Source organism: Castor canadensis, chromosome 7 (genome assembly GCF_047511655.1).
Source record: "Castor canadensis chromosome 7, mCasCan1.hap1v2, whole genome shotgun sequence".
Classification (NCBI taxonomy): domain Eukaryota; kingdom Metazoa; phylum Chordata; class Mammalia; order Rodentia; family Castoridae; genus Castor; species Castor canadensis.
In genome coordinates, this window is record NC_133392.1 from 75358549 (window position 1) to 75382814 (window position 24266).

General features: G+C 37.8%; 1 protein-coding gene across 3 annotated transcripts in view; it reads left to right on the plus strand.

Annotated features, from left to right (window-relative positions):
- The window catches only part of Bmpr1a (bone morphogenetic protein receptor type 1A), a 113673-nt gene that overhangs the window by 71040 nt on the left and 18367 nt on the right, over positions 1 to 24266 (plus strand). For all 3 annotated transcript variants that reach the window (XM_020161330.2, XM_020161334.2, XM_020161331.2), the window contains 5 exons: positions 9610 to 9805; positions 11543 to 11705; positions 13339 to 13441; positions 19173 to 19269; positions 19394 to 19493. In XM_020161330.2, coding sequence (XP_020016919.1) covers positions 9739 to 9805; positions 11543 to 11705; positions 13339 to 13441; positions 19173 to 19269; positions 19394 to 19493 — 530 coding nt within the window. In that variant the 5' untranslated portion in view covers positions 9610 to 9738. The remainder of the gene's footprint in view (positions 1 to 9609; positions 9806 to 11542; positions 11706 to 13338; positions 13442 to 19172; positions 19270 to 19393; positions 19494 to 24266) is intronic.

The window sequence follows — 24266 nt, forward strand, 5'->3', positions numbered from 1 at the left end:
GAGGCTGAATACTCTTGCCACTTGAACAGCTGCAACCGCAAAGGAACCTTAGGGAAAATGAAATATGATAGCTACATCATACTAATTAAGAACCAGTATTTCTGCTGGAAGCCGGTGACTCAAGCCTGTAATCCTAGCTGCTTAGAGGCTGAGATCAGGAGGATTGCAGTTAGAGGCCAGCTGGGGCAAATAGTTCTTGAGGTCCCATCTCCAAAATAATCAGAGCAAAATGGACTGGAGAGCACTGGTAGAGCACCTGCTTTGCAAAGCACAAAGCCCTGAGTTCATACCCCAGTCTGTCTCTCTCATACACACACACACACACACATACACACACACACCCCCAAAATTCTTGTTGTGAGGGCTTGCTTCTGCACATTGCATCACATCTTGGTCTCTGGCTACTATAAGTCCTGTCACAGCCCAGTCGATATTTCAACCAAAAAGCCACCTGCACCTTTCTAGATCTTCATAGGAAAGGGTGCTACTGAGATAATTATATATCTTGATTTGGCTTCCTAAGTGAAATGTGGGTTGGTTTTTTATTTTTGAAGTTGTGCTTTGATATTTTTTCCTAGTTCTAAATAGTAGATTGATTTAGCATTTGAATTAATTTTTTAAATTTTACATTGTATGGTTTACTTTTTTTTTGTTATTATACTGGGGGTACATTGTAACATCTACAAAAGTTCTTACAATATATCAAAGTTGAATTTACCCCCTCCCTCATTCTCCTTATCCCCTTTCCCTCCATTCCTGGGATAGTTGAATTAATTTTTTTTGACCCCAGGAATTTATAGAGCTGACCTCAAAGTATTTGATGAAATGTAGTATTACTTGAGGAAAAGAGAAATCTGTTTGGGTAGTCAAATTTTGTTTCTCATGCCATTTTGACTTGTTTCATGTACTTTAGAGTAGAATGTCCATGCAATTTCAAAAAAGTTTCTAATACGTCTAACTCTTATAGGTTAAAAGTATTTGTGTTAAGAAAAAGTGAAATGTACTGAGTCTGCAAAAACTCTTAAAGTTAAAATCTCTCTGATACACTTTGAATGTATAGTAGAACACACTGTATGAGCTGGGTATGGTGATGCACAGCTGTAATCTCAATTTCTCAGGAAGTGGAGGCAGAGGATCACAAATTCAAGGCCAGTCCAACAAAAATAGGTAGTGAAACCCTGTCTCAAAAACAAAGTAAAAGCTGGGTGTTGGTAGCTCACTCCTATAATCCCAGCTACTTGGGAGGCTTAGATCAGGAGGATTTTGGCTCAAGGCCAGCCTGGTCAAATATTTTGTGGTGCTTATATAATCAGTCTCTTACTTTCTCAGAGTTATTTCCCAAAAGTGTTATCAGTCAGTGTCCAGTCAAGAAAGCTGAAGCTATGTTGTTATTTTGACAGAATTTAATACAGGAGGTTAATTACACAAGTATTAGAAATTTGAAAAAGATAAGAGAACACTGGGATTAAACAGAAATAGTGATTGTGGGAAGCGGCACCTGAAAGTTAATTTAGATATCAGAATCTAGAAGCTTGGCAAGTATTCCATGCTGCTCTGTGCCTTCTGGTCCTAAGGAACTGAGAGCAGGTTGTGAGGAGCTGGGGTTCAAACCCTGAGAGTTAGGCACCAGTGGTCCACAGTGCCATGAGGCTGGTTCAGGGAGCAGGGAATGAATGTTCTGGGTTTGGTGAATCTGACAGGAACCACAAACCAAATTGGAAAGAAAGGAGTCCTTCTCACCTCTTCCCCCTTTCTCTACTTTTTCAGGTGACACAACCTGTTAGGGAGCCAGCTCTGAAAGACCTGTTAGCAGAATCACAGCTTCATCACCACAAAGCAGAGAATATTGATAGAAAAGAGAGGTGGTGGTCTTTTATTATTTTTTTAAACTGAAAAGCAATGGTGTAATAATGGCCACTTTACTTTCTATTTCTTGTTTTAAATCCCATTATTTTCTTTACTGTGCATTAGAATTTGGGCCTTGTCAGCATCAGACCTGCCGCTTACCGATTGTGTGAACTTGGGCAAATTTCCTAACTTTGCTGAGCTTCACTGTTTCCTTGCAGAGTTATGAGGTTGAACTAAAACCTTCCATGACACGCTCTCCTAGTCTTTTTCCCATTTGATATACATGCTCACAGTATACTGGACCAAATACTGGACTAGAAGGCAACATGTTAGTTTGTCTTTCTGATCAGAGAAATTACCAGGTTATTTGCTGAACCTATTTTTTCTCTATAAAAGTAGGAACAATTCTACTTACTGATAAGATAATGCAAAAGTGACAGGATGATAAGGTGCTAATATCATTAAACAGTTACCATCAAATACTGTACTTGACTTTCTCTCATTTAATCCGCACAGAAGTATGAGGTCTGTCTTAATCATCATGTTACACTGATTTTGTTTCCATTGAAATACTTTGCGGAAACATAGGCAGTATTGTTTACCATTAACCTTAATTCACCTAGAGAGGTGGCTTTAGCCTCTTCCATTTCTGCAACCACTGATTCACTTCATCTGTTTCTTGATTATTTGTGCTTACTCCAGAATGAAAAGAATAACACCCAAATCTCTTAAATTAACAGTTGGCAGGAATTAAGAATTCCTTCTGAGCACAAATGTGCCAAAGACTGGTATGTAGCCTAGTCTATTTCTAATTATTTGTGAGGTTTTTGTTTACTTTGATGAGTGAAAAGGCTTTGGGAAAACAAAGTTAGGGAATTTGCAATACAAAGTTGAATGGTGTTTTGAAAATACATTATCTCTTATTTTAAAGAAATACTTCATAAATAAAATTCATTCCTGTTCATCTAATATTGAGGTCTCTGGTGATAGAGTATAAAACATACAAAATAGGTGGACTGGCTCAAGTGATACAGCGCCTGCCTGGCCAGTGTGAAGTCCTGAGTTCAAACCCCAATACCACCAAAAAAAAACCCAAAAACCAACAAAACGCACAAATATAGTGGGGCGCAGTAGTGCACATGCCTGTAATCCCAGCACCTGGCCATCATAGCAAGACCATGCCTGAAAACCTAACATACAAACATGTCACCTGTATCTAATGCTTACTGGTTCTTCTTGCACCTGTTTTGAAGAATATCTTGGCACAGAAGAAAATGAGGGTTTTGAGTGAGGAGGGATCAGCTAAGCAAACACAGAAGTTAAAGGTTTTGTGTGTATATGTAAGCAGAAAGAGGTGAAGTCTAGTGAGAAAGTAATTTACTTCAAGGAGGTGAGTAAGACATGGCAGGAAGAAGTGACTTTATAAAGTAGAAACTCATCATTCCTGTTTTAGGTTAGAACTTGCTTCTCTTGCTCCTGTCTTATGGGTATTATTGTCAGACTTTGTGAAAGACCTTTTTTGGGGGGAGGGAGGTGGGACTGGGGTTTGAACTCAGAGCTTTCTGCTTGCAAAGCAGGCGCTCTACTACTTGAGCCATACTTTCAGTCCATTTTGCTCTGAGTATTTTGGCGATGGGATCTCGAGAACTATTTGCCTGGACTGGTCTTGAATGAAGATCCTCTTGATCTCTGCCTCCAGAATAGCTAGGATTACAGGCATGAGCCACTCACTGGCTTCACACAATTCTTTAAGCACAGTTTTTTCTTCAGGGTTTGTGTTTAGATTTGGGTGAGATTTTTTTTTTTTTTCAATAACCATGACTAGAGTTGTTCCATTGTACTTGTGTACATTTTCTTAAGGATTGGTGGGAGGAGGGTTAAAGATGGGAGAATGAATAGATGAGTTGCTTGTTAAGGGAAAAGCCGATATTCTTATGCTAATCCTCTGGATAAGGAGCTGGGCAGCCATGCAAACAATGGCTGTGGAGCCAGAAAGTCTGCTGAGGAGCCTATTCCTTCTCAGAAAGCTTGTCAGACCCGGCGCCTGGAGCTGCCTAGGGGAGGGACCCTTGGAAAGGGGAGTTTTTTCCTTGCTGCTTTATGAAATTGGCAGCTGGCCAGCTAATTCTAGTTGGAAATTCCCAAACCTTTCTAGTCGAAAGTAAAAATTAAGGGTGGGGGGGCTTAATGGGAAGAGGAAAGAATGACTTCAGTCTGTGTTTTCAGCTGACCTCAGCCTTTTCCTGTTTTGTTTTGGGTTTTCTTTCCTTTTTTTTTACAGAATCTGATTGAACTATTCGTTTGGTTTTCCATGTGTTTGTGAAGCTTTAAATTTTTTATTTAAAAAGAAATTATATTTTATTATAATTTTGTCTTCATGTTATTTTCCTGAAAAAAGAAACTGCACTAATCAGGGATTATAGCAAAATAAAATTATTTAGATGCCTATTAACTTAACTATTTAATAGCCTTTAAATGACAGCATCATTTTACAAGTTTGATCATACAGTTTTTAAAATGTGTATATGTCCTTGTGTTCTCGACATTGCAAGATTCTATTTTTTAATAGAAAAAATTCTAATTGTAGGAATTAAAAAATATGTATATTTTGCTTTCAGATGTTAAAATTATAAAATATTCGTTTTGATTATGGTCATAAAATAAGATTAATATTTTGCTATGTCTCAGTTTTAGAAACAGTTACTATAATGGGACAAAAAAGGAAGCTCTCAGTACTTTTATTGTTAATAACAATCACAGCAGTAACTGACATCTGCTATTTATTGAAGGTGGTTGTTGTACAGAGATGCAAGGTGCGAACTCATCTGAGTTAGTAACGTCACCGCCATTTTGTGTCTAAGGAAACTGAAGCCTCGATAGCTTAAGTGACTTCCCCAAAGTCACAAGCAAGTAAATACTAGAGCTGACACTTGAAACCAGGTAGACTGACACCATATTCACTCTCTTAATATTGCTCCTTAGGATATCATATGAAAAGTGCCTCTAACTAGAGCACAAAATTGTTGTCATTTTTTATGGAATCTGTAACTTGAAGGGGGAAAATACAGCAGTGTATGAGGTACAGATCTGGGGAAAGTTTTTTTTCCCTCCAAAGTAAGTCTTACTGAAATAGTTTAAAAACAGAAAGCATGCTTTGGGGCTACTATTTTTCAGTTACATCTCTGGGCATTTTGACCTGCTATTATTTTTACTGTTTTCTGAACCGATTGTTTTTCATACTTCTCTCCTCATTTACCCTTCAGCTTCTGTTATTTCTACATATTTCTCCTAACAATGACATTAGTTATCTATTAATGCCCAACAATTTGCCCCAAAATTTAGTGGCTTAAAAAATTCATATTTGTTACGGCATGCATTTCCTAAGTGTCAAGAGTTCACCAGGGGCAGGGTGAGTCTAGTTTAGGGTTCTCATGAAATTGTGAGTGAGATGTCTCAAAAGCTACAATCACCTGAGGTTCCCCAGGCCTGAAGGATCCACTTCCCAGGTCGCTTACTCAAGTGGCTTTTGACAGGAGGCCTCAGTTCCTTGCCACGTGGACTTCTGTAAGGCTACTTGACTGTCCTTAGGACTTGGCTGCTGCTTCCCTCAAGTGAGTGGGCATAGAGAGCAAGGAACAAGTTGGAGTGCTTCTTAGGACCTAGTTGCAAAAGTCACACTGTTGTTTTCATCTTATTATATTTATTAGAAATGAGTCACATTCCAGGGAGCGAATTAGGCTTTACATTTTCAAGGGCATAGCAGAGCATCTGTGAATATATTTTAGATTTCCATAATGATCTTTTGATTGGGGGAGGAGGTAAGACAGGGTCTTACCATGGAGCCCAGGCTGCCCTCCAACTCTTGATCCTCCTGCCTCAGCCTCCCAAGTACTGGGATTACAGATAATGCCCCACCATGACCAGCCACTAAAGCAAGTTTTAAACAGCGTTCTGAGACTCTCTCATCCCAAGCCTTGGCTTGGAATATTTCTGTGCTGTTGACCCAGATGTCTCCTTTAAACTTCAGAACCAAATGCCTATTACACATTCCCTTTGAGTAATCTCAGATGTCTAAATCTGAACTGTTGAGCTCTTCTTTCACACCTTCCATATCCACTTATTCCCATTTTAGTAATTATTCATGCCAAAAATATGGGACTCTTCTTTGATCTATCACTCTCTCCCATCTAATCTGTTACCAAGTACCATTGAGTTTATTTTTGAAGTATTATCAACCACTATTATAACTCTTCTAAGTTTCCAGAATACTCTTCTCACTGGTCTTTAGCTTCTGCTCTTGCCCCTCTAGCCATCACATAGAAACCAGATAATTGCCTCCCACCCCACGGAGTCTTAAATCCCAAATCCTTCATAGAATCTTGCCTCATCTGGTCCTTATCTTTTCTGTCTCTTCAGCCTCATCTCCCACACTATTTCTTATTCTCCACATTTCAGAAACATTGTTCTCTGTTTGCCTTTCTCTTCCTCACTGTTTTTACATAGGCTGTTGCCTGGGCCTTACCTCCCACTCCCATTCTTTACCTGACTCTTTATTCATCAGATTGCAACTTAAATGTTATTTCTCAGCATTGCTTCTTCTGGCCCCTCCACATAGAGTAAATTGGTATCCACCAGTACCTGGCGCTTTACCTTCTTTGCACTTACTGCAAGTTATGAGTACATTTTGTTTGTATTTTCTTGTTCTATGTCAGAGGATCTTAATTATCTTGTTTAATGACATTGAACTCCATGAAGACTGGGTCTGTCTTTCTATCATCTCTGTATTTTTGGTATGTAACATATAGAATCATGGATAAAATAGGCATTTAATAAATAGTTACGGCAGAAACACTGTTTATGTAGAACTTCAGCGCTGGAAGGGTATATCAAGTGGAGGTTCTGTGTTCTTTGCATTCCTGTCATTCTTTTCTTTAGAGATCTGATCAGGTGTAATAAAGTAAGTGTTATGTGCCAGTGTCAGGGTCCTTGCCTTCACAGGCCAGGGAACTGACTTGTGAGGCAGCTGAATGATGAGTCAAAGCTGGTGTATAAAGTAGGATTTATTAGAGAGAAAGGAAAGGCTACAGCTAGAGAAGTGCAGCAGAGCCCGGAAGCCAGTAGCTCGCTGCTCAGGTGAAGGCTGGGTTTTTTGTGGACATTCTAACTCTGAGTTAGGTGGGTTTTTCTCATTGGCCATGGATTCGTGGGCTTTCTCAGGTGAACTGGTTTGGTTTGCACCTTTACTGGGGGAAGGGAACAATATTAAGAGCATATTGCTCATCAGCCCTGTGGCAGGTCTGTATCTCTCCTTTAGGATGCAGGAATGCAGGCCTCCATCTCCTCAGGATGCAGGAATGGTAGTGCTCTCCATGGGGAATGGGATACTCACTCATCTGCCTTAGGTCTCCAGACCCAACATAAGGTGGTTACCATCTTTAATTATAGCAATGTGTTTTATTAATGCTTGGTAAGATTGCATTCATGTTGTAGCAATTGTTGTAAGTATATGTATGTATTGAGTTTTTAGTCATCTAAGATTTGGTGGCTGTTCTCCATATGACAAGTTTTTTAATTTATAAGAATTTCTCACAGATGGGATTATCAGGGACAGTACCTATGCTAGCCATAGGTATTACAAACAAGTATGGAGAGGAGGGAACTTTGACTGAACCCTGTACCACCACAAAATCTTCAATACCTAAATGCATGTATTTACATTATGTGATGTACATATCCAGCTAGGCAATACCAGGGAGCAAGCAGTTAATGTGTGGAGTCTAGTATCAAACCTCTTTTTGAATTATAACCCTGTCAATCACTTATCAGCCATGTGATCTTTGATAAAAGTCCTCAAAGCCTACTTGAGTTGTAATGATCCTATAAATTAATTTTAGTAAGGCATTTATAATGGTGCAGGTAGAGGTTGTAGGCAAATGTAGGCCCCAAAGTGACCATGTGGAGAGGAGTGATCTGGCCAAGAGATTCTTTATTGCCGGGTGGGAGAAGGAGAGAGCTGAGATGTGAGGGGGGGAAGGGGGCAGGGGCTTAAATACCCCTCAGTGAGATTTGGCATGATCTGATTGGTTAGGATCTTATGGTTCCTGCTGGTTGGAGGTTGGGGCAGAAGGAGAATTCAAGCTAGACTTGAGGAGGACTATGACCCTGGGAAACAGAAGCTTAAGGGTTCAGTAAGAACCGAAACCCATCGGCGCCATTATTGCCAACAGAGGTGACTGTGTTAACACTTCGTTCTCAAAATAGCTATGGGCTAACAAGTATCATTTTGGTTATAAAGATAAGGAAAAGATCAGGAAGATTAAGGTTCAAGGCCAGCCTAGGCAAGTAGTTCTCAAGACCCCATCTCTAAAATAACCAGAGCAAAATGGATTGGAGTGTGGCTCAGGCAGTAGAGAGCACCTACTTTGTAAGCATGAAGCCTGAGTTCATAGAGAGCACCTACTTTGTAAGCATGAAGCCTGAGTTCACATGCTAGTCACACCCTCTCATCCCTGCACCCCAGCAAAAAATGGCACCTCTCTCTAAACCATATCTGCCTCAATATTGTAAATAATCTTTGGAGAACTAAAGTGAAAAATTCTTAGATAATATAGAAAGTTAAGGTTATTTAGGGTAATTATGTCCTAAATAAGCATAACCTTTTTTACTCAGGAATAGTTCAGACCTAGGTCAATAAAACCAAACTTCCACCCCACACAAAAAGGAAAACAAAACAAGAATTCATCTTGGTGTAGCTAGCCTTTTTTCCCTGTTATTTGTTTAGTCACTTTTTTACTTTGAGGTCTTTTAAATGTTCACTGTCTATATTAATAATAGACACAATGTGCTGCTCATTTAAATACATGTAATTTTCTAGGTAAGCTTTGTTTTCTGTGTGTGGATAAATTATTAGAGTCAAAGTATTTTTCTTTTCTCTCTTTTTTATTGTGCTGGATGAGGGTACATTGTCATTTACAAAAGTTCTTACAACATATCAAATATATCAGACTTGAATTCATCCCCTCCACCATCAAAGTTTAATGCTTTATCCTCCCCCCATCAAAGTTTTTATTACATCCACCTGAATTTGAATGAATATTGATGAACTGCTTATATTTTAAATTCAACTTTTTCAGTTTTAGTCTTAATGTACTAAGGAACTTTGGGGTTTTTTTGGGGGGTAGGTGGGAGTGTTGAGACAGGGTCTTGCTCTTTAGCCCAGGCTGGCCTCAATTCACAGTCTTCTTGCCTCAGCCTCCCAAATGCTGGGATTACTATTGAGTGCCCCCACACCCACCTGGAACATTCTTGATAATAATAAAATAACTTAATCACTTTAGGGCAGCCAGTAAAGACTGTTGAGGTTTCTTTTGATTTTTCTTCTTTGGAGCTGGAGTATCACTGTGTTGCCCAGCCTTGCTTCAGATTCCTTGGATACAAGCAGTCCTCCTGTCTCAGCCTCCCACGTAACTGGGACTGCAGATGCATGACATTGCTGGCCTGTTGAAATTTATTTAGTGTATTTCTCTGGGCTGATCTAAAGTAATTAAGCTTTGACCTTACAGTGCCTTGATTGATGTGTGTGTGTGTGTGTGTGTGTGTGTGTGTGTGTGTGTGTGTGTGTGTTTTATTTTAAATAGGGACATCTTTAGTCTTCAGAAATGTATTTTATCATTTAAAAGTATGTTTGGTATTTATTTTCCTCTGTTTTGGAAAACTTTCCAAAACTCTGTTTATTACCTTGTTAATATTTTTGTCTTTTAGGAGTCAGAAGAAAGCAAAGGGGGTGAAGTCATTGCCTAGTGATTGTGGCCTTCTACAAGAAAACATCATTTAGTAAAGTTATTTAAATTAGTGAAATAACAGGACCAGTGTATAGGAAACATTAAAACGATGACTCAGCCATATATTTACATCAGATTATTGGGAGCCTATCTGTTCGTCATTTCTCATATTCAAGGTAAATTGACTTTTGTTTTAATAAGTCATTTTTGTATATAAAAAGTACTTTCTCTTCCATGTGTTCTTTCAACTGATGTTCCTTTCTAAACATACCTAGTATACCAGCACAGCTTTTCAGAGGCAGAGAGCAAACAGTTTTTGAATTTGGTTGGGATAGAAACCTTTTCAAGTATTTTTTAAATCGCAGCCTCTCTGAACCTGTTTTCTTATGGATAACACAGGCAGTGTGATAGAGAGCATCTGGTCCTGTGAGGATCATGTGAGATCAAGTATATAAGGCACAAAACTTAGTGCCTAAAACACAGGGTACTAAGTACTCAAGGCTGAACTTTAAAACTCTTCTCTACTTTAAAATACATTAAGGAATAAACACAAATAATATAAAAAGTCATCTACATTCTTGAACACTTACTTAACATTTATAATGAAATTCGTATATCCCTTGGCTGTTTTGGCTCTACCTTTCATTCTCTTGAGAGCACCCACAAGGAATGCTGGGTGATTTTAGCTGATTATGAGGGAAGAAGGAATTACAAAAATAGTTGTTTTAGTTCTGTTCTGCTGCTAGCCTACAAAAATCTAGTACCGTGTATGACAGAAGTTCCTATCATTTGAGGCCACTAGACTAATGCAAGAGCCCAGTTCTATTTCCATAGGCCTGTAGCAGCTTTCATTTTTTAGCCACATGGTCTGGATTCAAACCAATGACCTTAAGATGAAAGTCTCCAGATAACACAGTTGGTCCCTGTGCTGTTATAGTTCCAACACTTAAACATTCATTGCAGGGTGCTTAATAACTCCTTTTTCACATAGAGCCACACATAAAGGACTTTAAAAAATAAAATAAAAAAGAAGAAAAATTGTCACAATTCTTGAACTAAAGAGTTAAAGGGAATCATCATTTGTGTGTTTTTATTTACTTATTTATTTTGGTGGGACTGGTGTTTGAACTCAAGGTTTTATGCTTGTAAAGCAAGTACTCACTTGAGCCACACCTCCAGCCCATTTTGCTCTGGTTTTTTGAAGATGAGGTCTCGAGAATTATTTACCCGGCCTGGCCTTAAACCGATATCCTCCTGAGCTCAGCCTCCCAAGTAGCTAGAATTACGGGTATTGAGCCATTTGCACCTGGCAAGATTAGTTTCTTTAGAGGGCAGAACCTGTTATGGAGCCAGGTGCCAGGGGCTTATGCCTGTAATCCTGACTACTTGGGAGGCTGAGATCTAGAGAGTCGCAGTTTGCGGCCTGCCTCAGCAAATGGTTTGAGAGACCCACATCTCCACAGTGCCCTGAGCAAGGAGAGCAGAGACGTAACTCAAGCCATAGAGCGCGCAAGCCCTGAGTCTAAACCCCAGGCCACATTACCCCACCCAAAAAACCCTGGTGAAATTAATGTTCTCAGCAGGGCTTAACTCCTAGCCATGTACCTTTAGGAGAGATGAGTCCCCTTGATCTGTCTCATACCATGTTCTACCTTGTGGCATTCTTGTTTGTCTCTCACTAGTGCAAAATTTGTAACATAGCCCTCTCTATATAGCCCACAATATTTGGTACTGTAATTGTATGCATGGTAGTTTATAAATAAATGTTAATTGTGTGAATGAATTTACTTTTAAAGAAGTACATTAGCTGTAGTTACTGTGATAAGCTTAGAAACTTAACTCATTAAAAATTAAAATCAAACAATTAGCTTTTCAGAAGTGATATATTTACAAATTCCAATTTTTGAATACAGGGCAGAATCTAGACAGTATGCTTCATGGCACTGGGATGAAATCAGACTCCGACCAGAAGAAGTCAGAAAATGGCGCGACCTTAGCACCAGAAGATACCTTGCCTTTTTTAAAGTGCTATTGCTCTGGACATTGCCCAGATGATGCTATTAATAACACATGCATGTAAGTATCTGGTGGAGTCCTTATGAGTTAGGAGAAGAGCACTGCATTTAGTACTATTTTAAGAATTGTTAAAAATTGAGTTTTCCCTTTCTTTATTGCTGGTATCTTTCCTAGGAGCCAAAGGCTTCTTGTCTTAAATACGAGAACATTGTTCCCAGGATAAGATTGATGATCATTTTATTAGTTATATCATGGTACAGCTTATTTTAATTTTTTGTTGTGGTGGGAATTAAACTCAGGACCTTGTGCATGATAGTGTTCTACCACTGAGCTACATCCCCAGTCGTATTCACTCATTCATTTAGGTGCTGGGAGAGACTTAGTTTTTTAAAAGAGACAAAAGGAGTGTGGTGTTTGCTTAACATTCTGAGTTTGTTTACTGACCTTTTAATCATAAAGTTCTACTCATTGTAGAAAACTTTCCTTTTTATAAATTACCAAAAAACATTACCCCAAACTTAACTGGTTGAAATATTTAACAGACATATAAGAATGATATTGTTACTAATTTTGCTACTTTCTTACCTTTGAAATTCCAGTTCAAATCTGATTGATATAACTATTTTTATTTTTTCTGTTTAATTTTATGTTAACCATTGAACACATTAATCATGCAATTCTGTTCCACATTCTTTGGGGACATTGAAGAATTGACTTACTAGACAAAAAAAAATACTTTCCTGGACAACTTAGTACTATCTAGTCACTTAATTGTCTCTTTCTTACAGAGACAATAATAAAGGTCATGTTTTAATACTTTCGTAAAAATTGTGTGCTCTTTGAATGGACTAGGTATAGTGCATAAAACTTAAGGTTGGAATCTTGAAATTATATGATGGTTCATCAAGAATACTAGTATTTAAGTAACATTTCATTAAATAGAAACATGCTTACTTAAGTTTCTTTAAAATTCAACTGTGCAAAACTTTTCCCTGATTTCCTATCACACTCAGTAAAAAGGGTCTTTCAGAATCTTGGTTATCTGTTCTTCCCATGTACACTTTTGTCACTGAATCTGTTTGTATGTTTCACAGAAAAGTTTGTGTTGATCTGTTGTCATGTACAGTATGTGAATACAAAACTGTTATAGATAAAAATATTTAAAGTATATTTTTGAAACATTATGACAACAAAATTTTATAAGTCAGGTTTTTGTGTTCCCATGACTGATTACCAAAGAGATTACATACTAGTGCAGATGTGGAGGACTTGCTTAATAGAAGCCTTTTTCCTCTTGACATAAGTTTTTCACTAGCCTTTTAGATCTTAGTTCAGACATAACAACTTTCATTTGCCTTAAAACCAGTTTAGGGGGGCTGGGGGCATGGCTTAATTGTGAGGCCGTGAGTTCAATCCCCAGTACCACTGAGGGCCGGTGTCCTATTTGGTTTTGCTAGTAAAGCACATGAGAAAGCAATTTGAATTAAAAAACAAGGCCATACTCAAACTCCTATTTCTTTAATCCTTTTTTTTTTTTTTTTGAAATGTCATTATGTTCCCCACACTGGCCTTGAACTCATACTGCTCCTGCTTCAGTCTTCTGAGTACTGATAATACAGTCATGTACCACTACACCTGGCTCTTCAGTACTTTTTGATGTGAAGTTACATTGATTTTCTTTTTTCTCTTTTAGAACTAATGGGCATTGCTTTGCCATTATAGAAGAAGATGACCAGGGAGAAACCACCTTAGCTTCTGGATGTATGAAATATGAAGGATCAGATTTTCAGTGCAAGGTGAGATATAATTTGGTACCCATGAAATAAAGAAGGGCGAGTTCTTGTGAACAGCCTTGAGTCCCTGGGAGAAGTGTGCCTGCTGTGTGTTTGTGTAAGCGAGTAATATGATTAGCTAATTAAAGTTTCAGATTGTTTTATTTTAAAAGTTATAAATTATTCTAGGTTGTCATTGCTGCAAAAAGTGGTATTGTCAACCTTTTTGCAGATTATAAAGTTTACTGAGAAGATTTTAAGATGATGAGCATAACCTTTGTTCCCCCAAAGCAGCTTAGAAATCCTAAATCCTCATGAGGAGGTGTCTATATAGTCACTTCAAGAGCAGTGGCTAAGGAATCAGAGGATTGGTAACAGAGTTATGAATGTTGTCATGGCTCTGATTACAAACCTGATCTCTTAAAAATTATCTTTGGTGATTTTTCTGATCATGCCAATGTTTTTGAAAAACGGCTCCAGGTAGAACTAAGATAAGCTCCAGGTAAGTCTCAGCTATGCCAGAAAGTTATTCATATTATTCAGAAATTTTCAGGACTGATAGAAACCTTCAATATTACGTATTTCCACTCTCAGTTTAAGTCACCCACTGGGAAAATGACTACAAATCTGTCTTCTTCTCTAACTCTTTGGATCATAGAATACAGATCTAATCCCTCCTGAAAATGGTAGTTCTTCAGAATGCAAAGAAAGTTGTTTCCATCCTACTTCATGTCCTCTAGGCTTTGCCTAGTGACCTCAGCTGCCCCTTATTTGATCAACTTGACCATTCATTCTCTAGTTTCTAAGTATGATGTGCAGAATTGAGCATGGTATTACCAGGAAAAAAAGCAGAGAATACCCCTTAACTTTTCCTAAATACAGCCGCATTTTACATTAGATGTTTGACACTCATGCCATATTTTTAAGTCTTTGAATTTCTGTCAACCAAAATCCCCATGTTTCATTCAGGCTCCTGCTGAGCCATACCTCCTCCATTCTTTATTGGTGATATGGGTTTCTTGATACAAATAAGTAGATGGGAATAGAATGGTTTTGCTATACAGTTGTCACGTACTTGTCTACATTAAATTTCATCGTATAATATGTCCTGTGGCTGGGGTGTGTCTCAAGAGGTAAAGCCCCTGCCTAGCAAGCAGGAAGCCCTCAGTTCGGCTCCCAGTATCACCTCCCCCGAAAGAAGTCTTTTCCTCTAATTTGTTGGGATTTGAGGGATGCTGATTTAGTTTTATACCATTAACATATTATCAGCCATACATACTAAACACTTTTTAATCACTTAAAAATTGCTTTCAGCCAAATTGTTAGATAATCAAAGATAATGTTTGGTATAGGATCATTTTGGGATAAGCATATGCTTTGGAAGGACTTTAAAGAATAATAGAACAATGGCATAACAAACTACTTCCATTGTATTGTTTTGTTTATGTCAACAAAATGTCTTAGCAATGACCAGCAACAAAAAAAAAAGGAAAAACGGGCTTGGTGCTAGTGGCTCATACCTATAATCCTAGGTACTTGGGAGCCAGAGATCAGAAGGATTTTGGTTTGAAGCCAGCCTGGGCAAATAGTTCTTGTGACCCTGTCTTGAAAATCCCCAGCACAAAACAGGGCTGGCCACATGGTGGCTCAGGGGGTAGACCACCTGCCTAGCAAGTGTGAGGCACTCAGTGTCACCAAAAAAAAAAAAGAAAGAAAGAAAGAAAATGGAAATAAAATTGGTGCTGAATCTTGTCATTATAACAATAAGTAATATTTATCCATGAATTGGTTAACTAACTTTTTCAAATCCCATCCATCTTAATAAGATTTCCTCAGGAATTGGTGGTGTGGCTAACCCCACGATTGCAAAAGAGAAAAGAAATACCTTTTCTAGCTGGTTGCACAGCTATAATCCCAGCCCTTGGGAGACTGATGCAGGAGGATCATGAGTTCCAGGCTAGCCTGGGAGTCCCTATGTAAATAAACAAGTGATGCCTTTTCTAATAAAATGTTAATATTTTAATAAAGATTACAATATATTGTTTCGATAAATTTTATGCTAATAATTACAGTGATAAACCAGATTTTTTTAAGATTTGAAAACATGATTACAGGAAATATTTATATTATTTATTTTGATGTGGAGAATTAGATACTAAAATATGTTACATTAAGGAATGTTCATTGTGGGAGGTATTGAAAGAAGAGTTCTATAAAATTTCCAGTTTTTAAAAGAAGCATTTGTTCATTTATGTGTTTAAAATGATGACATTTGGAGAAAGCCTTGAGTTCAGGTCGCAGTGCCACCACACCAAAAAAAGACATTTTAGAGGGCCGCGCACTATAGCTCACACTTGTAATCCCAGCTACTCAGGAGGCAGAGATAGAGGGATATGGTTTGAGGCCAGCTGTGGAAAAAGTTGGTGAGCTACCACAAGTCAAGGAGTAGTGGCACATGCTGTGAGCCCAGCTATTCAGGAGATCATAAGTAGGAGGATCATGGTCTGAGGCCTGCTGGCGCAAAAAACAAGAGACCATACCTGAAAAATGACTAAAGCTAGAAAGGGTTGGAGGTGTGGCCCAAGTGGTAGAACACCTGCCTAGCAAGCACAAGGCCTGAAGTTCAAACTTCAGTGCCTTAAAAAAAAAGAAAAAGAAAACATGAATTGGTATCAAATTGCTCTGCTGAGTAGATTCTACTGCATAAATTAAAGTGTCATTATATATGTATAGAAATTATTAGTGTATTTTTTACAGCAATAAACTTACGGTAAAAGAAAAATTTGATGACATCCTAAAAATATGCACATAATGGATTATTTTTTTAAAAATTGTTTGGTATATTTTGGTAAACATTGCTGCCTAGATTCTACTGCATAAATTAAAGTGTCATTATATATATATAGAAATTATTAGTGTATTTTTTACAGCAATAAACTTACGGTAAAAGAAAAATTTAGATGACATCCTAAAAATATGCACATAATGGATTATTTTTTAAAAAATTGTTTGGTATATTTTGGTAAACATTGCTGCCATTCACCAGCACCTGACCCCCAGAACAGCTCTTTTGATCTCCCCTAAGCCTTTCCCACATCTTCATACATACTGCTAGGTATGGATCAAAATAGCTGCAGGTGATAACCACCGTGCTTTGCATTGCTGCCACCTCAGCCCTCTGACTAGTAAATTTGCATCTTCCTGTTTAATGAGTTATTTCTCAGAAACCCCTCTACCATTCCTTGTAATTTGGTTTCAGTTTCTTCCTCATGCACTATTTTCTGCCCAAGCACACAAAATGTTTGCTTAAGCTAGAATCTCCCACTTCATAAATGTCAAGTGAATTTTTCCCCACAAGGATTTTTTATTCCCCAGGTAAATCCTGCAGAGTGAGTTGAGTGGAAAATGAGAGATGGAGAGTACAGGAAAGAGAAAAGTTGTGTCACCCACTCCATAGTCTAGACAGTACTTTGACCACCAGATAAATCATCATTAATTTGTGGAAGAAAGATAAGAGATGAGTCTGCTAGTGATCATTTTTTGGTGAAGCCACCCTGGGTCTTTGAGGCTGCCCAAGTTTTTTTGGCTAATTGTAGAATCTCAGCTGGGATTTATATCAAACTCACCAGAATTAATTCATTGACTATTTACTATTTGCATTTAGTATGCCACATATTTGGCATTGTTCTACCTTGTTACCTCCCAGTTACTCTGTAAGAGAGATCATTTTTATTCTGTATTTTTAAGCACAGAGAACTGAAGCCCAGAGAGAAGTTAGATGTTCAAAGTAACAAAGTGAACAACGGACGTTGCTAGGATTTAAACTGTTTGATTATAAAGTTCTTGCTTTTTCCCTGATGTCATGCTGCCTTCAATTTGTTGGCAAAGCCTTTCTTTTCCCTTTACAAAGAAGTCATATGACATCTAGCTATCTAATATCTCACACTCCCTGTCTCCAGAATCTTTATGTCATACCTGTCTTTTAGCCATCACACTATAAGTGTCCTTATCTTTCTGGAATGTAACTCACCTAGGTTAGAAGATATGAACTCATGTAGAATGCAAACACATTGTAAGATCTCTTCATGCCTCTTGAATCTCAATTTCCACTGCCTGGTGTTTAGTCTGCCTTCATTCCTGTAATTGCCTTGTTAGAACAGACAGAGACAAAACGGGTTGAAGAATTGTATGTCTTTGCCCCACAATATCCACTGTTACGTGAGCAGTATATTTATTGCTTAGTGATCTTTCTCTCTGCACTGACAAAGATGTCCTTCCTTGGTTTTTCTTTGCAATTTCCCTTCTGCAAGGCTAAGCTCATTTTAGCCTGCCTGAAACTGTTTAACTCTTGGCACTTTTATTCATCTTTAATTATTCAGCCTTCATTTCATCCTTCATGTAAATTTTTTGTAGATCTGGGATTACTGCAGAACCTCTACTATAACCATTAACATATCTCTCTTTGATGTTTATTCCAAAGGAGGCAAAATTATTTAAAAAGTAAAACTTCAGTTAAAATGTAGAACTGATACATTTGGAAATTTCCAAATGCTCTTGACCATTTTCCCAGATGGAATTTTAAGTCATAGACTCATGTTCACCTATTTAAGGTATACCTGATTATACTGAGGCTTTTCCTTTCTGACTATCTGATATTTGAGAATAACTTGGCTAATTCTGTATTCTTGTTATTTTCATAATAATAGTTTCTATTAGGATTGTGGTCCAGAATGACACTTATCCCAGATAGTGCTGAAATGACAGTATTTAACTTGCTTGATATCAAACTTTTGATTAATTAAAATGTCAATACGTAGTTGTTGATGTCTGTTCTCATGACTTTTTCTGTACTGGTTTTCTGATCTTTTCAGGGTGTATCACGTATCTGGTTGGTCATCTCTAAAAAATTCTGAAGACTGTTGTCTTTTTATTTTGCCTTTCCCCTCACCTACATGCTTCAACTTGTTTCCATTTGAGTTCGTTAATTTCCAACATAATTGTTAGATGCAGAATCTACAGTATCTTCTACCTACTCAGCCACCTCTCAACCAGTTTTGTTTTTTTCTTTAAAGACTAGGCTTCTCCTCCTTTTTAGCCCAATCTTAAATTTCATCTAAGTCTCAGTACTACTGTGAGATCATATTTTCCTGGTTTCTGATTCTAATAAAATCACTACCCATGTTTTCTAGGAAAAGATACAATGACTTTTTTTATTTTACTAAAAGCAACAGAATGGTAGTTTATTGAAACATACCAGACCTGGCACTGTGGCTCACATCTGTAATCCTAACTACTTGGGAAGCTGAGTCGGGAGGATCACAGTTTGAGGTTTCTGGGCAAATAGTTCAAGAGACCCCAGCTCCAAAATAAACACAGCAAAATGAACTGGAGTTGTGGCTCAAGAGGTAGAGCACCTGCCTCACAAATGTGAAGCCCTGAGTTTAAACCCCAGTCCCACCAAAGAAAGAAAACCCCAAGTTTGGGATTAAAAAAATAGTAAAGATTTTTTGTTCATCTTTATTTAAGTTATAGTCTGGTGTTCTACCCCATCCACATATTTGTTCTCCTTAAGAAAACCACTTTACAGTCTTGGCAATAGCATGTCAGCTCAGATTTTAATTTTTCAATAAGGTTTTAACACATAAAATTTAAATTTCCTTTTCAATTAGACATTGTATTTTATCAGTATTAAAAAGATCTCATTACGATTTGATACAGCAAACCAGTTCTTATTTTACAATTACTCTTCTTCCAGGATTCACCGAAAGCCCAGCTTCGCCGGACAATAGAATGTTGTCGGACCAATTTATGTAACCAGTATTTACAACCTACACTGCCCCCTGTTGTCATAGGTAGGTAAGCTGAGACAAGTCAGCTTCTAACAATAACCAAGCTACCTAGAATTTAATTGTTTCCTTTTAATGAGATGTGGTAGAAAGATGCTGTGTTTATTTCATTGTTGACTTCCATTATCAGGTCCCTTTTTTGATGGTAGCATTCGATGGCTGGTTGTACTCATTTCCATGGCTCTCTGCATAATTGCTATGATTATCTTCTCCAGCTGCTTTTGTTACAAGTAAGTATTTGTTTTGATGCAAAGTATTTTGTTAAATATTTTATATCAACAATTGTTTTTAAAGCCAGTAGGCAGAAACCGCTGACTGCTGTCTGCAATTCAAAAATCATTAGCTTATGCTCTCTGGTTATGTCTCTTTAACTAGATTATAGTTCCTATAAGAAAAGAGAGACCTTAACTACTAATTAATTGAACACAATCTTAGACTTCTGTGTTCAAGAATATTCATGATTCTCTTGTTTGTAGAGCAGTGAGCTTTGTTTTTGTCTGAATATTTATAGTCTGTCACTAGAAACCAACTTTCTTATAGGTTAGTAATTTGGGGCTTCAGAAGTGTTCTCACTTAGTCTTGATTTCAGAGAACAGCTAAAAAAGAAGACTAATAAGAAACAGCCCCTACTGAATATAAACTTGAGTAATAAAACATTGTTGTACTGGAATAAAGTAGAGATATCAGTGAAACAGATTAGTAAACCCATGTGCATAAAGAAATTTAGTAAACATTTCAGATTACTGAGGAAAAGATGCATTATTTTATAAAAAATAGATTTGGTAGCCATATGGGAAAAAAATGAAATGGGAACAATTCTCTACACTGGAGTGTATTTGAGCCAGATCAGAACAATACATATATTACAGGTATTACAAGTCTATCAGAGTTTGGAAGACCTTTCTGAGTCTGACAAAATATTTAACAAGAACTAAGCAGGTAGGTAGGTGGGTGCATAGATAGATAGATAGATAAAATAGTGTTACCTACATAAAAATAAAACTTTCCTGTGTGGCAAAAATCACCAAAAGCAGTTAGAAGACAGACTTCAAGTGAAGAATATTGGCAGCTCATATTACAAACGGCTGATTTCACAAATAAAGAGGAAAAATACCTAATTAATTCACTGGGAAATAAACTAAAAAATGAGCATGATTTATATATAAAATACATGTGTCACCCTTAAAAAAAGGACACTCAAGAATATAACATGAAAACTACGAGATCACTTTGAGATCTGTTTTTTACCTTTTATACTGTCAAGGATTCACATTTGTCAAAGATATTTTTAGATAAAGGTTGCAGGTTGTGCATACTCATTTTTTACTACCCCACTAAGATAGCAGTTTTTAATTTCTCTATCTAACCCAAGAACAAGAGGTAAAATATATATATTAAAAACTTTTGTAGTGTATAAAGCCAGGTAGATGAGTAGTGACTGTGCAAATCCCAAAAATCTGAATTTTTGGCTAGAAATTGAAGATTACACCATAGAATTCCACCTCCCTCCAAAGAAACTTAGGAATTAGCAGTTGCAGTTACTGACAGTATAATCAAGGTGATTGCTTGAAATCTATTTTCAGAAAGTCAGATGCTGTATTTTCCAACAGTGTTAACAACTCACTCCAAAATTTAGTGACTCAAAATAGCACTTATCAGGCTGAGGTTGGATGATCATTTGAGCCCAGGAGTTTTAAGGCTAGTCTGGGCAACAAACCAAGACTGTAGCTTAAAAAATAACAACAAAAAAAAAACCCAATATAGAACAATAATTATTGTTAGTATCTCACTGTTTCTGAGGATCAGTAATTCAAGAGTGACTTGACTAGGTGCCAGGGTTTTTTCATGAGCTTCCAGTAAGATGTCAGCTGAGGCTACACTCATCTGAAGGCCAGACTGGAGCTGGAAGATCACCTTCCAAGGTGGCTCACTTCCAAGACTGACAAGTCGCAGACTGGATTTTTGGCAGGAGACCTTAGTGCCTCTCTAAGTGTTCTCACATAACAACACCTGGCTTCCCCACAGTAAGAGATCCAGGAGACCAAGGTGGAAGCTGAAATGCTGTTTATGATCTAGATTCAAAAGTCACACTGTGACTTCTGCTGTATTCTGTTGGTCCTGCAGATCAGCCCTGCTGTGTTATGAGAGGGACTAAACAAGGGCATGAACATAAGGAGGTGAGGGGCATTGTAGACTGTTCAGGATGCAGCTTACTTCAGATGCTGAAAACTCTGCTGCTCTCCAACTCCGAATAGCCATGTTACTTCTGCACCATCTCCCTAATAGAAGGCTAACAGAAGGCATTCTGTTAGTGCATTCTCTGCAAAGAACAAAAACATGGTTTCTCAACTGTAGTACCCCCCATTGTTGGGGGTGAGGCATATAATGAAAACAAGAATGTATGATTTTACATACTCATTGATGGGCTCCCTCGGCCTTCCCAGAATCCTGTCAGCCAAGCCTATATCCTCTAAACAACAGATAGGGAGATTCTTAGGGAAATCTTTGCAGCCTAGGAAAAAAGATATAAAAGTACTGCTATTAGGGTCCAGTAAAATGGCCTAGGCAGATTATCTTACAGTGAAGTTGGTAATCAGTAATCCCTGCAAATACACTAACAGCTGCCAGTCAGAATATCAGTGATTTGGTACTGATCCCTGAGAAGAAGGAAACAAAGGAGGTGAGCCTTAAAATTGCCCATAGTACTGCCTGCATAGAGCCTCTGGCTGCAGGACACAGGAGCCCAGGAGTAGTACACCTGACTCTCAGTTGAGGAGATATGGCTGAGAGTCCAGGAGACAACAGTAGCTGTAGTTCATAGGACAGAATATAAGAGAGGACAGAGCCTTGCAGGTAAAGACAAGCTCTGTAGATGTTCCCCATCCAGTATTCAGCTGAAGACTGTTAGCACGTGCCTCTGAGGAAACCATCCAAGACTGGGAATAAAACACCTGAAATGATGCAAGGAAGCAGTATTTGGTGTTCATACAAGGCTGGGAGTAGTCTATTCCACTAGTTGTGAAACCTCATAATCAACAGGCTTTGTTAGCGTACTCAGAAAGGTATTATCTTAGTGGTGGAGAATTAGCCCTAGACTAAATATGGCTCTGGTCCTATCTTAAAAACAAGACCCAAGCCAGGTATGGTGGCTCATGCCTACAATCCCAGCTATTTAAGAGGCAGTTTGAGGCCAGCATGGGCAAAAAATTAGCAAGACCCCATCTCATCCAGTAAGCTGGGCATGATGTGGTACATCCCTGTCATCGAAGCTATGTGGGAAGTATAAATAGGAAGATTGTGGTCCAGGCTGGCCTGGGCAAAAACATAAGACCCTATTCTGTAGCAAAAAGGGCTGGGGACATGGCTCAAGTGGTGGAGCACCTGCCCTTGCAAGTGCAAGTCCCCGATTTCAAACTCCTGTAAAAGCCCCCCGCCAAAAAAAAGACCTAAAAGGATCATACCATTTCTGAATAACAAAGCTCATGAGTATTTATGGGAAAACAAAAATATCCAGCATACAACATAATATCTGCTATCCAGTCAATGAATATCAGGTATGCAAAGAGGTAGGGAAATAAGACCTGTAAGGAGAGAAAAAAATTAAGCAATCAAAACTACCAATTTAGAGCTGATAACAGATTTTAGAATTGGCAGACAATAGCATTAAAATAGTTATTATAACTATTTTTATCTTATCAGAAACTTAGAGGCATGGAAGATTTTTTTAAAAGACCCAAATGAAGCTTTCAGGAAATGAAATCTGTAACATCTGAGATAAAATACACACTGGGTAAGATTAATGACAGAATAGGCACTACAGAAGAAAAGGTGAATGAACATGGAGGCATAGCAATCAATAGTAACTGCAAAAAGTTTTTTTGTAGATATAAAGAGTGCCAGTGAGGTGTGGGATAACTTCAAATGGCCTAATACAGTTAAATAAATTAGAATCCCTAAAGAAAAGGACAAAAAATGTCTTAGGAAACAATGACCAAAACTTACAAATTCAGTGAAAACTAGGAATCCGTAAATCCAAAAAGCTCAGTAGACTATAAATATAAAAAAGCACAAAGAAAAATACACCAAGGTAAATACAGTCGTATTGCTCAAAACCTATGATAAGGGGAAAATCTTAAATGTGCAAAGGGAAAAGGGCAGATTTTATAGAGATGCATCAGTGAAGATGGACAGCAGGTTTTTTCATTGTAAACAATGTAATCAAGAAGATAGTAGAGAGCTGGAGGTTTTGCTCAGTGGTAGAGCATTTGCCTGGCATGTGTGTGTAAGGCCAAAAACAAAAAAGATGATAGTGGACCAACATCTAAAGTACCCAAGGAAAAAATCATGAACCTGAAACTCTGTACCAAGAGAAAATATCTTTCAAATCAGAGATCAAATAAAGACTGAGACATACAGAAGCTTGGAAGAATTCATTACCAGCAGACCTGCATCACAAGAAGTATTATTAATGGACAGGCAGAGGGACAATTGTGCGGGTGGAAACATGGATCCACACAGAAGAATGAACTGCTCTGGAAAGGGAGATCAGGGTGTCCCTGACACAAATTAGCTATGTCTTCGAAGAACAGCCAGGAAGAACTTTCCTCTCAGAGTCAAGCTATGGACACCGACATCATGAAATTCACAAATATCAGGATCTGGTAATGTAGACTTCTTTCATAGTTTAAAGCAATACTACAGAGAACCTCATGACTGCTCTGTTTATCTAGCTTTTGAACTTCACATGCTAGTTTTATCTTAAAGATCCATTGTCAATCTGATATATGATTAGTAATTTGGATATTTATTCATATTTAGCTGGACTTCAACAAATCATAATTTGCTATCTGTAGCAAACCATAAAAGGATAAGATCAAAGTTTAGGGCTGGTGGAATGACTTAAATGGTAAGGTACCTGCCTAACAAGTGTGAGGCCCTGAGTTCAAATCCCAGTACTGCCAAAAAAAAGGTTAAAGTTTAATGATAGGTCTTTAAACATATTG